The 13,883-nt window shown below is 45.6% G+C and overlaps 1 protein-coding gene across 4 annotated transcripts in view; it reads left to right on the top strand.

Annotated features, from left to right (window-relative positions):
- Nucleotides 1-13,883, top strand: part of MYO1H (myosin IH) — a 72,019-nt gene that overhangs the window by 20,539 nt on the left and 37,597 nt on the right. For 2 of the 4 annotated variants that reach the window (XM_033169242.1, XM_033169239.1), the window contains exons 2-5: nucleotides 9,582-9,743; nucleotides 10,574-10,689; nucleotides 11,972-12,170; nucleotides 13,246-13,326. In XM_033169242.1, coding sequence (XP_033025133.1) covers nucleotides 9,582-9,743; nucleotides 10,574-10,689; nucleotides 11,972-12,170; nucleotides 13,246-13,326 — 558 coding nt within the window. Of the gene's footprint in view, nucleotides 1-6,970; nucleotides 7,158-9,581; nucleotides 9,744-10,573; nucleotides 10,690-11,971; nucleotides 12,171-13,245; nucleotides 13,327-13,883 lie in introns of those variants that run through there. The other 2 variants (XM_033169243.1, XM_033169241.1) reach the window with 2 other exon arrangements.

The following is a 13,883-nucleotide window of genomic DNA, read 5'->3' as shown; positions in this document are numbered from 1 at the left end:
GGCCCTTTGTCCACAGACTGCCCGGTGTGAAATTTGCAGCGACGTTAAATGTTTTCTAATGAATAATTATTGAAAGGAAATGGTGGGATGTGTGTGTAATGGATTGTAGCACATTAAAACGTTTTATTCAGGGGGGGACACACACAAAAATGTTGTCCTTCATAAGCGCTTTTGGAGAAGGGCTTTCTGCTCCCTCCCCACCCCACCCGGGAGAGAGGTTTTAAAAAAAATTCTCAGAGGATTATCATCAAGCTCTTATAACAGGGTGTCTCTTTCTCTCTTTCCCTCTCTCCCCTCCACCCTGATAGAAATTGAAAGAGGCCCCTGGCTATCAAATCTTTTTCAAGATGGCAGCCGTGAAGCCTGCGGAACTGTTGGAAGCTTTGGGGTTTTAAAGGAATGTTTTTGAACTGTCTTTTGCTTTGGGAGAGTAGGTTAGGTTCCCCTCTCAACCTCTGTGCTTTTCACGGAGAAAGACGATCTAAGGCTGCTGTGCCAAAGTTACAGGCTTTGTACAGGATTTGTCTATTGACAAGGAGCCATGGAATAATCCTGTCCCCCTCATGCTGATGACAATTAACCTGAAAAGGTTTGCATTTTCTGTTCTCTGGAAGATATTGCCATGTAAATGTTTTGCTGAAGGTATAATCAAGTTTAGAACATTATTATATCTTCTTTAAAAAAAACTGCAAGTTTTTTCTTTTTCCCAAGCAGACAGCTGGTCACCACATTTATATTTAATGCTGGCTTTTCAATGAGATTAGTAAGCTTACAGATGTGGTAGATTTTCTTAAAAAGAAGCTAGAATGGTTTCCCTTTATAAATGATACTCTGTCCATGCACCACGGGAGTGACCATCCCTTCTTCCTGTGGCGTTCTGGGGGTGTTTTGCTGGTTGCTAAGGGGCAGCTGGTTCCAGGGCAGCAGGTGTCCTCTGCCCTTTATATTTTGACCTAGTGGAAATAATTTGATTATATAATTCAGTCCCACAAGACGTGGCAAAGGCTTTACGTGGCTTTTGAAAAAAGTTAAGTTCATGGAGGAGAAGGAGAAGCCTGTGAACTGCTCTAAACCTAAAGGAAATCTCCACCCTCTGAAGCAGTATACATGTTGTGCCCTACAGGCTGGGGACAGGTGGGATGGAGGTTGCCGCCTTGCCTTGTCCTGCCTCTGAGCTTTCCAGAGGTGTCTGAATGGCCACTGTATGAGACTGTTGCAATCTATTTTGCCACCTGAGGCAAAGGACAAGATGGCAACCCCAGTCCACATTCAGCAAACCATCCAGCCTGGAAGTTGATCCATATTTCCACGCTGATGGTTGGACAGCCTCCTCCTTCTCCGTGGCCAATGACAGCAGGCTAGCTCATGAGATGCCAGCTGGCCCCTGGCCCCTTGCTCTGCCCCACATCCTTCGGCAGCTGTCTCCTAAGATGGGCACTGCTGCTCTCTGCCCAACGAGAGGGACGGCTCTGCAGGAAATGGGATCCTGGGCAAGGCAAGGCAGGACTCCTTGGGGAATTTGGCAATACCAGATCTACATGTCAACATTTGCCAATTGACTGGTTGGTTTTGAAGGAGGGATAGAGGAGAAGTGTGCCAGAAGCTGCTTTATGCCAGGACAGACTCTTAATTGTTCACCAGTATGTATTTTATTTTATGTTAGAATATTTGATTTAATATTTGTGATTGTAATGCAGAAAAGATTCTTGCACTGCAGGGGGTTCGACTAGATGACCCTTGGGTGTCCCTTACAACGCTACAATTCTATGATTCTAAGTACCACATCTACTTTGTTGTGCGTTTACCCCCTCTCCAAGCGGGGAGAGACTCTGGGGGCCCTGCGCTTTGCCAGGTTTGGTTTCCTTGGAATGAGGGTCAGCAGAGGCCTTCAGGATGTAGGCCTGTTTTATTTACACCTGTATGTTACTTTCACTAATAGATGCATTTTAATGCACATTTCACCCCAATGCCTGCATTTTTGTACACTTTACATGCACTGCAGAATTTGTAGAAGTGCAAATAGTAAAGGATGGCTCTTTCAGTTTTCATATTTCAGAGGCAGGCTAGCCTTTAAATGTGAAAGGAAGTGAATTTCTCCCCATTGCTATGCTTGATCAATGTTGTCTCCATTTATGTGATCCTAAATGCTTGGCTGCCCTTCCTTGGTGGCGAAAGAGTGGTACTCTGCACATGCTTGATCAGAGTCTGAAATGCTTCAGAATATGAGCTGCTGGAAACCACAGAAGGGGAGAGTTGCTCTTGTGCTCGGCTCCTGCTTGCAGGTTTCCCATGGGGGCATCTGGTTGGCCACTGTGAGAAAAGGAGGCTGGACTAGATGGCCTGACCCAGCAGAACTCTTCTTATGTTTCAGTGCTTCTGTGTCACTTATGGTTTGGTCCTATACTGAGCCTCAGCGCTGGTGCTGTGCTGTGGGAGGCCTGGGTCAAAGAAAGCTGTGCACCGCAGCGCAGGGATAAGAAACATATTTGCAAGAAGACTACCTACCCAAAAGCAGGTGAACTCTACAAACACTTGATGGCTATTATTTGTCCAGAGCCTGTCAGAAAGGGTAGGATCTACTGTACCTACTGGCTCATCTTATAGGAAGTAATTAAATAAGATTATATTGTACTAGCCAGAGAGGCCATGACAAAACCATACAAACACTCTGTCAGAAAGAGTGTGTTTGTGCCTCTGCCTAAGACATAAGCAAGACTGCAACTGGGGCGCCTCCATGACTGCATACAATGCATTTCTATTTAGACCTCTGAATCTCCCCACTTCCTCCTTCTTGATTTTTCTTGCCACCAGCGCAAAGGGGGCTCAGTAGCCTAGAAGCTTTTCTGCCGAGGAGAGACTGCTTTCTTGGAACAAACAGGGGATTTAGAAAGTGCCTGCTGGGTTCTGTGTATAGTGGGCCATGTCGCAATGGTGAATGTCTTCTACTTGCGGTTGCCCACAAATACAGAGTCTCTATCTGCATAAGGGATCTAGTTGCTCATCCAGCACAGCTGAGGGCATTGCTTGGAATCACAGCTCAATAGACAGATCTTAATAGAGCAGGCCAGAGTTTAAACAAATAAATGGCTCTAAAATTTACTCGTGTACTTTAATTCAGTATCTTAGCTTTTTTATGTTGCTTACACTGGACTTCAGAAAAACAACAACACTTTATCAGCTGCTGTTATCATGTGTCTGTCTGTATTTTATGCTCTCACCTCAGGAAGAATATAAATCCATCAAGTAAGAATGAATTAAATCAATTGATAAGACAAATTAATAAACTTTCTGCCCACTTTGTGTTGTGATCAGCACAGGGACTGTTAAGGATTTAATTTGAAGGAGGGTTTTAGGGTGACCTCTTGTGGGGGAAACAGGAATTACGTCTTCTGAAAATGTGAAGAAGTCACTTGTCATTTCTGTAACCAGAGCACCCTCTTCTCCTCAGATGTTTTCTAAAAAAACAAAAAACAGGTGCCTTGTTGGGCCAAAATCCAACAGCGGGCTTAATCTGTTGGATTTCCTCTTGCTGTGCAGCTGGGAAAAGCAGCTCAGCCCTGTTAGAGGAGGGAGGTGAATAAGGAGTTCTGCAGGCAGGAATAATAGATGCAATGATGGTTGTGGGAGTTTAACCTGTTGGATTTCTGCTGATGTGCAACTCATGGCTTTAGGGCATTAATAATTGGATTTCCTGCCTTCCCGCTCCTGCCACCCAAAGATTTTTTTCTTATATTTTGCTCATAGGGCAGATGAGTGCATTGCAAAATGAAGGGCTGGTGAGCCCTCTGCCATCTTAATTTCCCCAGTGCAGGGATTTCAAAGGCCATAGACTTGGCTACAGCACTCCATGCTCTGGTAGCTTCCAGACTGGATTATTGCCATGTGTGCGCTGTGGTCTTTGTGGGGCTGCCCTTGAAGACAGCTGAGAAACTCCAACTGTTCCAAAATTACTGGCTGGTTTGGCTTTAGATCTCATATGACCCCTGTTCTAAAACCGTGGCTGCCAGTTTTGTTTCGTTTAAGGCCCAATTCAAGATGCTCACGTTAGTGTTCAAAGCCCTAGCTAGGGTAGTCATATGTCCTCTTTTTCCAGGACACATCCTCTTTTTCATGGGTATGTAAAATGAGAGTTGCCATAGTGATCCATAATTAAAAGTAGAAGTCGGCAAATGTCCTCTTTTTTGCTCTTCAAAATATGGCAACCCTACAAATAATGCAGACCCCAAACACCTGAAACACTTAGGTTATCAGAGCCTTGGGGTGGTGGCAGCCCAGGGCAGGGTCTTTTCTGTGACAGCCCTTCAGCTGTGGAGATCCATCTACACAGAGGTGCACCTGCATTTTCCACTGGACAGCTTTGGGCAAATGCTGAAGATGCACCTCTTCATCACTCCTTCCTTGGAGGTTTTTAAGCAGAGATTGGATGGCCATCTATAATGGATGCTTTAGCTGAGTTTCCTGTGTTGCAGGGGGTTGGTCTAGATGACCCTTGGAGTCCCTTCTAACTCTACAATTCTATGTTTCTATGTGTGTTTTCAGGACCCGCCTATTATTGCAAATGTAATACAGGATGCTTTAACTGCTTTGAATTCTGAATGTTGAGTTGGTGTAACCTGGCCTGGGGCCTGCTGGTGAAGGCTGGGTAACATAATTATTATTGCTTGTTCTTAATGTAATATAATTTAGCATATGCAGATTTGTGTCACATGATCCCTGCACCCTGGGTCCTTTGGGGCAGGTATTTTCCTTGAGCAGGCATTTCTGGTGCCTGCTTGAAATGGCCTCCATGTGACGCTTGAACCAGGGTCCCTGGCTGCAGGAGGGCAGCGGTCCTTAAGACAATGCTGCTTTGGGTGGCAGAGAAAATGAAGATAATCTCTCCCCCCCCCCCCCGCCTGTGCCCTCAATGGGTTGGCTTCTAACTGCAGTCAGTGGAAATGTTTCAGTGGGAACTGACAGCTGTGGCAGTCTAAGGATGGCAGGAAGGGAAGCAATTCGCCCGAGGGGTAATTCCGTGAAAAGAAATAGGTGAGAGAAATCTGATCCAGTAGGCAGCTCCTGGGATTTCAAAGGCCACTCACTCCTTTCTCTCTCTGGTCTCAGAGAAGGTAAGGCGTTCTTTCTGTATCCGGTGCAGAGCAGTGTGTTGGTCTTCATCCTATAAGTGCCCCTTAAGTGGGGCTGGCCGCGCTTCCTGGTCAGCCATGCCTGGGACCTTTGTGAAAGAAGCAGTTAATTCCTAGGAGGAAAAGGGTAAAGGCTGAAGCTGCCACAATGTCAAATGAGAAGCCTTGGCTGTTCTAACCCTAGATGTGCGCAGGATTGAGAGAGTTGTACAGAGGAGAGAGAGCAACTCTGCACATGGTCAGAGGCACTTGTCTCTTATTTTGTGTTCCTCTCTCCACCCCCACCCCAGGCTGTGTCAGCTTAGGAACAAAGGAAGCTGCCTTCTAGCGAGTCAGTCCATTGGACCACCTAGTTCAGTACTGCCTGCACTGGCTGGCAGCAGCTCTCCAGGGCTTCTTGCTGTGCTCTCTTTGGGGATTGAACCTGGGACCTTCTGTATGCAACGCAGATGCTCTAGCATTGAGAACAGGTTTGGTCTTACTTCACTGGAAGCCCTGGATTCACGCAGCAGATTTAGGAAGGTAGAGAGTGACGTGTTTATAAGGGCCAGTGAGTTAGTGAAAATTCCGGGCTGCTGTTGGGTAGAACTTCCTGACAGGAAGAGCTGTTTGACAATGAAGCAGACTCCCTCAGAAGGTGGTGGGCTCTTCTTTGTTGGAGGTGTTTAAACAGAGTTTGGGATTCCTGAGCTGCGATTCCTCCACTGCAGGGGGTTTGCCCTTGGGGTCCCTTCCAGCTCTGCAGTTCTATGATTCTGTGCTCATAGTTTCTCTGCGGGAAAAGGCAGCACGAGATGCAGGAAAGTAGGATGGTGGGTGGCACAACGTCCCCATGAGGATTGGGAGCGCACGTGTTTGCTGGTGCCTTCTGGATATTTTGGACTACAACTCCCATCATCTCTGAAAGTTGGCTCTGCTGGCTTCTGGGCCCCAGGTTGGGGAAGTCTGCTGCAGGCCCTTCCTACATGCAGGTGGGGCTTAGCATGTGGGGATGGCACCTGCAGGATGCTGTCTTCACAGGCGGTGCTTGTGGGTGAGATTTTGAGGGGGAGGAGCTTGGGGGGGAAGGAGGAGCTACTAAAGGAGCACACAGGGTGGGCTCAGCCAAGCAAATCCCAAACTCCTTCGCAGATAAATTGAACAAATGGCCTGTCACAATGGGGGGCATGTGAAGCAGCCCCAAATTCTGTCACTTAGACATTCTCCCTGACTGTAGAGCCAGGTGAATCTGTCAATATCTACTTTCTTTCAGTTTCTCAGTTTCCAACCTTAAATCCAGCTGGCTACATTTCTGCATCAATCAGTGACCTTTTGAAAAAATTATCTGCCTGAAAATAAATATGATTTTTTTGTGTACATTTATCCTAATACATATTTTTGCAAGGAATTTTCACCAGTTTACACATATCTTTGCACACTTTTTGGCTGAATAACAGCATTAAAAGTTTTGGAGAAATGCAGATTTTGATAGATGGCTGAGTCCCAGTTTGATAGATTGCTGAGTCCCAGTTCGCTTAGTGGTTTGGGAAGTGCAAAGTAGGTAAAATGTGAATTGAGTGGATTTCTGCCCCTCCCCCAATCCCTGCTTGACAGATAACTTCCTAGGTGTGTGTTCAAGGCAGCATTAGCTTCCTGGAACCTATGAAAGAGTCTTTGCAGCACCTGAAAAGGCTGGTCATGCCCCTGTGATCTGTTCAGCAAGCTTTTCTCTGCTGCAGGTGCAGATGAGCGAGATCTGTTTCTAAGAGCCACTCGGAATCTCTCTCTCTCCTCCAAGGTGATGAAAAATATATTTTGCTTAGCTCATGACCCTGTGGTGGCCAGCAAACTGATAAAAACCTTGCACAGAAAGATGCCCTGTCCAATTCACTGCCTTCCCAACCATGGCCATGAGTTCCCATTGGCGGAACAGCATTCCCAGTCAGGGCAGAGATTGCAACAATATGTGTAAAGTCCAGCTGGCTCACTTTAGAAAGGGCTGCGTTGTGGAACAGGCAGAGGAAATCGCAGGACGGAGCAGAGGCCTGCCAGGTAAGGGAGCGTGGGGGAAGCTGCAGCCCTGACGGCTCAGGTGTGGGCTGTAAACTGCAAGCAGACGTCCCTTGGAGCACAGCTGTGCCCAGCTAGTGTATTTTGGGGGACAGGAGTTCCAGGGGAGGGCTCTGTGCAAACAATCTGGGGGCCCTGATCCTCACCACCACCACGACCTCTCTCCTTTGGCAGAGCACATCTGTTTAACTTGTGGAGAACTCAGTTGGATTCCTGAATTAACTTAAGAGGACAGTAGTGCCTTAGGACAGCCTTCCCAACCTTGTGCTGTTTGGACTACAACTCCCATCAGTCCTAGTTGGCCCAAAACAGCCAGAGGGGAGCCAGGCTGGAGAAGCCTGCTGTAGAGCAAGTGGCGGTGGAAGCGAGAAATCCTGGCCAAGTACTGCTGTGAAACTATTAAGCTGCAAAGCGGCCAAGAAAACGAGCTACAAACCAGAATATTTACAAATGGTTAGCCTTGGACCAAGGCAGTGGCAGGCGCCAGGGTTTTCTTTGAGATCACTTTGTGTTTTTGTTTTAAGTAGTACTTCGAGGTGCAAAATAGTGTTTCAGTGGGCAGAATGACGATTAAGAGGGTGGAACCAATTGCTTCCTGACAGTCGGCCCAATCGCCTTCTAAATCCGGCCCACGGACGGTCCGGGAATCAGTGTGTTTTTGCATGAGTAGAATGTGTCCTTTTATTTGAAATGCATCTCTGGGCTATTTGTGGGGCATAGGAATTCGTTCACCCCCCCCCCCAATATAGTCCGGCCCCCCACAAGGTCTGAGGGACAGTGGACCGGCCCCCTGCTGAAAAAGTTTGCTGACCCTTGTTCTAGACCAAACTGCTCTGCTTAGGCATCTCCAAATTTACAGCTGCAGGGACTCTGGTGCGCTCCGTGCTACATTTGGTTTAAACTGCAGTGTGATGGTAATACTGATTCTGCCTTGCAGATGTGTTGCTGGTAGCCTTGTTCCAAATTCCAAATTATTTCTTAGAATTTAAGGGAGAGGAGACTGATGAAAAGTGTGCATAGAAGAGAAGAGGAGTCTGAGGTTCCAACAGATTCAAATGACAAGAAAGGAGATTTTGATTAAACATTCAGAAAAACTTCCTTGTTGCTTGTAGTATGCATGAGGCAGGAGAACTTTGCAAAAAGAAGATTTTTCTCTAGTCTTAAGTGCAAAGTTAAGTGAGTAAATAGGCTGAATTGGAGTTTGTTTCATTGCTTTTCCAAAGGGTTTGTTGTTGTTGTTGTTGTTGTTGTTTGTTGTTCAGTGTTCAGTTGTGTCCGACTCTTCGTGACCCCATGGACCAGAGCACACAAGGCACCCCTATCCTCCACTGCCTCTCGCAGTTTGGCCAAACTCATGCTAGTCGCTTCGAGAACACTGTCCAACCATCTCATCCTCTGTCATCCCCTTCTCCTTCCAAAGGGTTTACAATTTATTAATCTTGCTCCAGTTAGAAAAATTGTCATCACTCCCAAATTCTGTAGCCTTGGGAAGAAACTTTGTGTTTTCTTCTCAGTGCAGACTCTAAATGAATTTTGGAAACCATAAAACAAAACAAAAAAGTTGTGTTTGTGCAGCTTTGGAAGTCAAGCAAATGCTGGTTTTTAGAAGACACAAGGCTGCTTCCAGGAGAACTCAGAAGCCTGGCGGGCATCCAAATAAAACTACAATGGGATGATTGTGTAAAATTATTTCCAGAGGGACAGCAGCAAAAATAAAAATAAAAATGAGGTAAAAAAAGTATGTTGTGGCTACTAACAAATATACCATAGTCCTCTATGAAGTCAAGTTTTTGCTGGCAGACATGAAAGACAGCAGGATGCAGGCATGAGCCATGAGCCATAGGACTGGGGAGATCAGGATTCTGATCCTGACTTGGTCATGAATCCGTGGGAAGAAAAGTGGGATAGAAACGAGGTAAATATATAAATAGCAATTTTATATATGCTTACAATGTCCAGAGTCCTTGTAAGAAATGTATTTATTTGTTTGTTATATTTGTATACCACCTCCCCTGCCGCCAGAGCTCAAGGGGGTGTGCATTGTTTCCCCCCCTCCCCATGTTATCATTGCAGCAAGCCTGTGAGGTAGGTGAGGCTGAGAGGCATTGACTGGCCCCCCAATGTCACCCAGCAAACTTCATGGCTGAGGGAGAGATATGAACCCTGGTCTCTTGGGGTCCTAGTCCAGCACTCTAACCATTCTCCTACACTGGTGCTCTGGACTATATGTGAACTCATCGGTTCTCTTCCATCTCTGAAAACTAGCAGGTGGTGTCAAAGATGCCCTGCCGGAAGTTCCTACGTACTTTAATCTCCCTCTTGTACCCAAATTCTCTTGGAGAAATTGTGCCGTTCTAGCTATCCTTGATTCAACCCCCCCTCCCTCGGCCCTCTTTCCTCTTGCAGATCGAAGCAGCGTGGAGGAAGCCCTACAAGCTGAACATGGAAGGGGCTCTCGTGGCCCGGGACAGAGTTGGGATTCAAGATTTCGTCCTTTTGGATTCTCACACAAGTGAAAATGCCTTCTTGGACAACCTTCGCAAGCGATATCGGGAGAACCTCATCTATGTAATTGCACTCTGAGCTGCTTTAGGGATGCTCCAGTTGGCCATGAGCTGTCTTATGAAGAAAGGGGTGGTGATGGGTGGCTATTATGGGATGCCTGCTGTTATGTTAGATTGGTGTCTCTTCCAGATGTGGAAAGGAAATGTGGAACTAGAACGGGAGTCTTGGGCCTCCTGGGGTAGCTTCAAAAGAGGATCAGACCAGTTCATGGAGGACAAGGCTATCAGTGGCTATGGGCCACGATGGCAGGGCTGTGGGCCTTGGGCCTTCGGCATGTGCTCTGCCCCATCCTGGCTTTTGCCTGGCTTGAGCATAACACAAAGCCATAGTTCGTTTCTCTGACCATGCCTTGTTCCAAAAGCATTCAGACAAACCATTGTTTCATTTCCCACGTGCTCTTCCCTCATGCCTGTTGATGGGCATCAGTGGTGGGACATACCAGAATGTATGCTTTACAAAATGTTGCTTTACAAAAATGTTTATGAATTAGGCAAAATTGCACATGAACAAATTGCGTTGCAAAATTGTGTGTAAATTCCCACCACCCTTCTAAGTAATACCCCTCCCCACTCCCCCACTATATTTAAGGATCTGGTGACTTCTGTTTCAGTGTATCTGAAGAAGTGTGCATGCACACGAAAGCTCATACCAGGAACAAACTCAGTTGGTCTCTAAGGTGCTACTAGAAAGAATTTTCGATTTTGTGTAAAAGTGGAGAGCTTGCACTTAAGGCTGGAAAACTGAGAAACTGAGATAACCTGCAATGGACAGACCCCCTCATCCCTGTGGCAGTTTGGGTCCTTATTTGTAGCGTTTGTTCCTTCCCCCTGCAGACGTACATTGGAACTCTCCTGGTGTCTGTGAATCCCTACAAAGAGCTGGGCATCTACACAGCGAAACAGATGGAGCAATACAAAGGGGTGAACTTCTTTGAGCTGCCACCACACATGTAAGCATGTTGCCAACTTTCTTAGGTGTCTGCTTCTGCAAGTCTCCTCCCACCCAGTTTTTAAAGAACCAAATTAGATTTTAAATGGCAAAATCCTGATATTGCCATGTTTCTAGGTTGCTGCTTGTAGTTGAGTAGATGTGGAGCCTGTTGCATCTTCCTAAAGGTTTACGCTAATTTGTGGACAGTGTAACGAAAGACTCATTTTTTAAATACGTGGCGTAAAAAAAATGCCACCACTGTAAGGGAGTAACTGGCATCACACAGGGTTGACTCCAGAAACATAGTTAATAGAGCTGTTGGGAAATAACAATGCAGAATATTGTGGGGAAAGGAAAGGAAATTGTTGTGTAAAATGTGGCTGGAGGAGAATTTTACTTTATCCACATTTTTAAATAGCAGCACCAAATTTGCAGCTCCCAGACTAATACGTGAATTGGAATGTTATTGTCAGGGCTTTTACCCAGCCTTTGCCATTATAAGAGAACAAAGGAGGCGCTGATGGTGGGTTCCAGCACCATTTTTTCCTAGAAAAATAGCACTGGTAATTATCCTTATGATTCCACACTTCTCCAAATCTTGCTATTTAAACTATTGTCTCAAAAATGTACCAAAATGTGTGTTAAAAAGTGTGCATTTTAGGATTACATTTGAAAGTAAGAATTTAAGTATGAATCTGAATACAGATTTTTATACATTTTTAAATGTATCTGTAAAATTAATGAGGAAATTGAACACAAAGGACTTACTAATACATGTGAAATTGGCTGGTGATAGACTGATTCAGCCAGTATGGTGTCGTGGTTAGAGCATTAAACTCTGACCTGGGAGACCAGGGTTCAAATCCCAATTCAGCCATGATGCTCACTGGGTGTTCTTGGGCCAGTCACTGTCATCTCTCAGCCTAACCCGCCTCACAGGGTTATTGTGACAATAAAATGAAAAGGAGAACTGTGTACGCCACCTTGAGCTCCTTGGAGGAAAGGTGGAATATAAGTGTAATTTAAAAAATAAAAATAGAATCCACCTGCCTAAGTGATGAAGGATGCTTTGAAACCTTCTGAAGATGCCTGGCATTGTTTTACTTAACTCTGAGAAGGCTCCAGTTACAGGTAAGTAGCTGTGTCTGAAGAAGTGTGCATGCACACGAAAGCTCATACCAAGAACAAACTTAGTTGGTCTCTAAGGTGCTACTGGAAGGAATTTTTTATTTTATTTTGTTTTGTTCTGAGAAGGCTGTCACTGTGGAGCTGACCAGTGTGTGTGTTTGGGCCTTTTCCAGTTATGCCATAGCCGACAATGCCTACCGGGTCATGTGCACGGAGTACAACAATCACTTCATTCTGATTTCGGGGGAGAGCGGTGCTGGGAAAACAGAAGCCTCCAAGAAGATCCTGCAGTATTTTGCCATGACCTGCCCCACCACGGACCAACTGCAGGTCGTCCGAGACAGGCTGCTGCTCTCCAACCCTGTTCTGGAGGTAAGCAGGAAAGGCACATCAGAGGCAAGAGCAGCAAGAATTTGTCCGCTGCCTACCTGGCAGAGTTCTCTAGGAGGTTTACATAAACAGTAAAATGCATAATACAAATTACATTATTGTTATTATTTATTTGTTTGTTTGTTTGTTTGTTTGTTATACAGGCTTTTCCCTTACACAGTTTAAGAAATACAGCTAAAATATAATAAGCTAAAAATCATATAAAAGATAATCATCAAAAAGTAACTGAACTCTTAATAGAATAAGTAGAATATAAAACAAATCTATTACAAGACAAATAGTAAAAACAGCACAGCACTGTTAAAGCCTTTTCCTTAAAAAAAGCTTGTTGGGATAAAAACAGTCTTCACCTGCTGGCAGAAGGATAACAAAGAGGGAGCCTGCCTAGCATCTCCAGGGTGGGAGTTCCAAAGTTGTCTGGGAGCAGCCACCACCGAGAAGGCCCTCTCCCATGTCCCCACCAAGCGTGCCTGTGTGGGTGGGGGGACCGAGAGAAACGCCTCCCCCCAAAATCTCAGAGGTTCATCTACGAGAATATGGTCTTTCATCCGCTGGGCCTAAGCCATAGAATAAAAGCATTAAAACCAAGATAGGATAAATACATCCTGACAGCAAGGAGCCCAACTAAAATCTGAGTAAAACACAGCCACTGAAACAGTTGGAATGGATTTTTGGCACCTGTGGAAATCTCCCTGGTGTTTAAGGACAGATGAAGTGTGATGAGTGCCCTGGTTGCAATTTATTCATCTTTCTGTCTTTCGTGTGGTTGCTTCATGCTGAGGCATTGTATTTTTGATCTGGAACCCTGTCCGAAATTGTTTGAAATGAGAAGTGGGATAGAAAAGCTTGAATAAATAAATGAAAATTTTGAAAAATAAGTGGGGAAATGCTGGAATGCAAGGTGGGGGGGGGGGAGAAAAGGGGAAGCAGTGATGTGGGTGGCACTGAATGATCAGCACAACTAACAAGAACAACTCAAGGACTGAACAAGGCGAGGAGGAAGAGAGTTGAAGGGGGAACACCAAAAGACCTCCTTTTTTGTTTGTGCTATCTGTAGGCTTTTGGAAATGCAAAAACTTTACGGAATGATAATTCAAGCAGGTTTGGAAAGTACATGGACATCCAGTTTGACTTTAAGGTAAAGCATATTTCTTTCTTTCTTTCTTTCTTTCTTTCTTTCTTTCTTTCTTTCTTTCTTTCTTTCTTTCTTTCACTTGGAGTAGGGAGTTTTGCAGTGGTCTGCCATAAGAACCACTTATGCGCCACTCCCCTCCCCCCCCAAGAACCCGAATATGTCATTCTCCTCCTCCCCCATTTTATCCTCACGCGACACTGCTGGCTGACAGAGTGACTGACCTAGCATTTCCCAGAGAGCTTCATGGCTCAGCAGGGATCTCCCCCTGCCAAGCCAGATACTCCACCACACTGGCTCGCATCAGGGTTGACTGTTGGCTCAAGTGAAGGTAATTCTCTGCCTTCTTAGTGGCATGAGCGGAACCTGAGCTCTACACAAGGTCTAGGTTTTACTCAGTAGACCCTCTGAAATTTATGCTCAGACACAGAGCCTTTAAATGTGGAGCTGTGCCTGGAAAGGCAAAAGGTACGTGTGGATAAGCCCTTTCTATGCTCTGCCTCCACTTTAGGTTGCCCACTTGTGAGAACAGGATGCTGGGCCAGATGGGCTCCCATTGTCTC

The sequence above is a fragment of the Lacerta agilis genome, chromosome 14, assembly GCF_009819535.1.
Source record: "Lacerta agilis isolate rLacAgi1 chromosome 14, rLacAgi1.pri, whole genome shotgun sequence".
Classification (NCBI taxonomy): Eukaryota; Metazoa; Chordata; class Lepidosauria; order Squamata; family Lacertidae; genus Lacerta; species Lacerta agilis.
The sequence above is the reverse complement of the archived record's forward strand: the minus strand, read 5'-3'. Positions and strand labels throughout refer to the sequence as shown.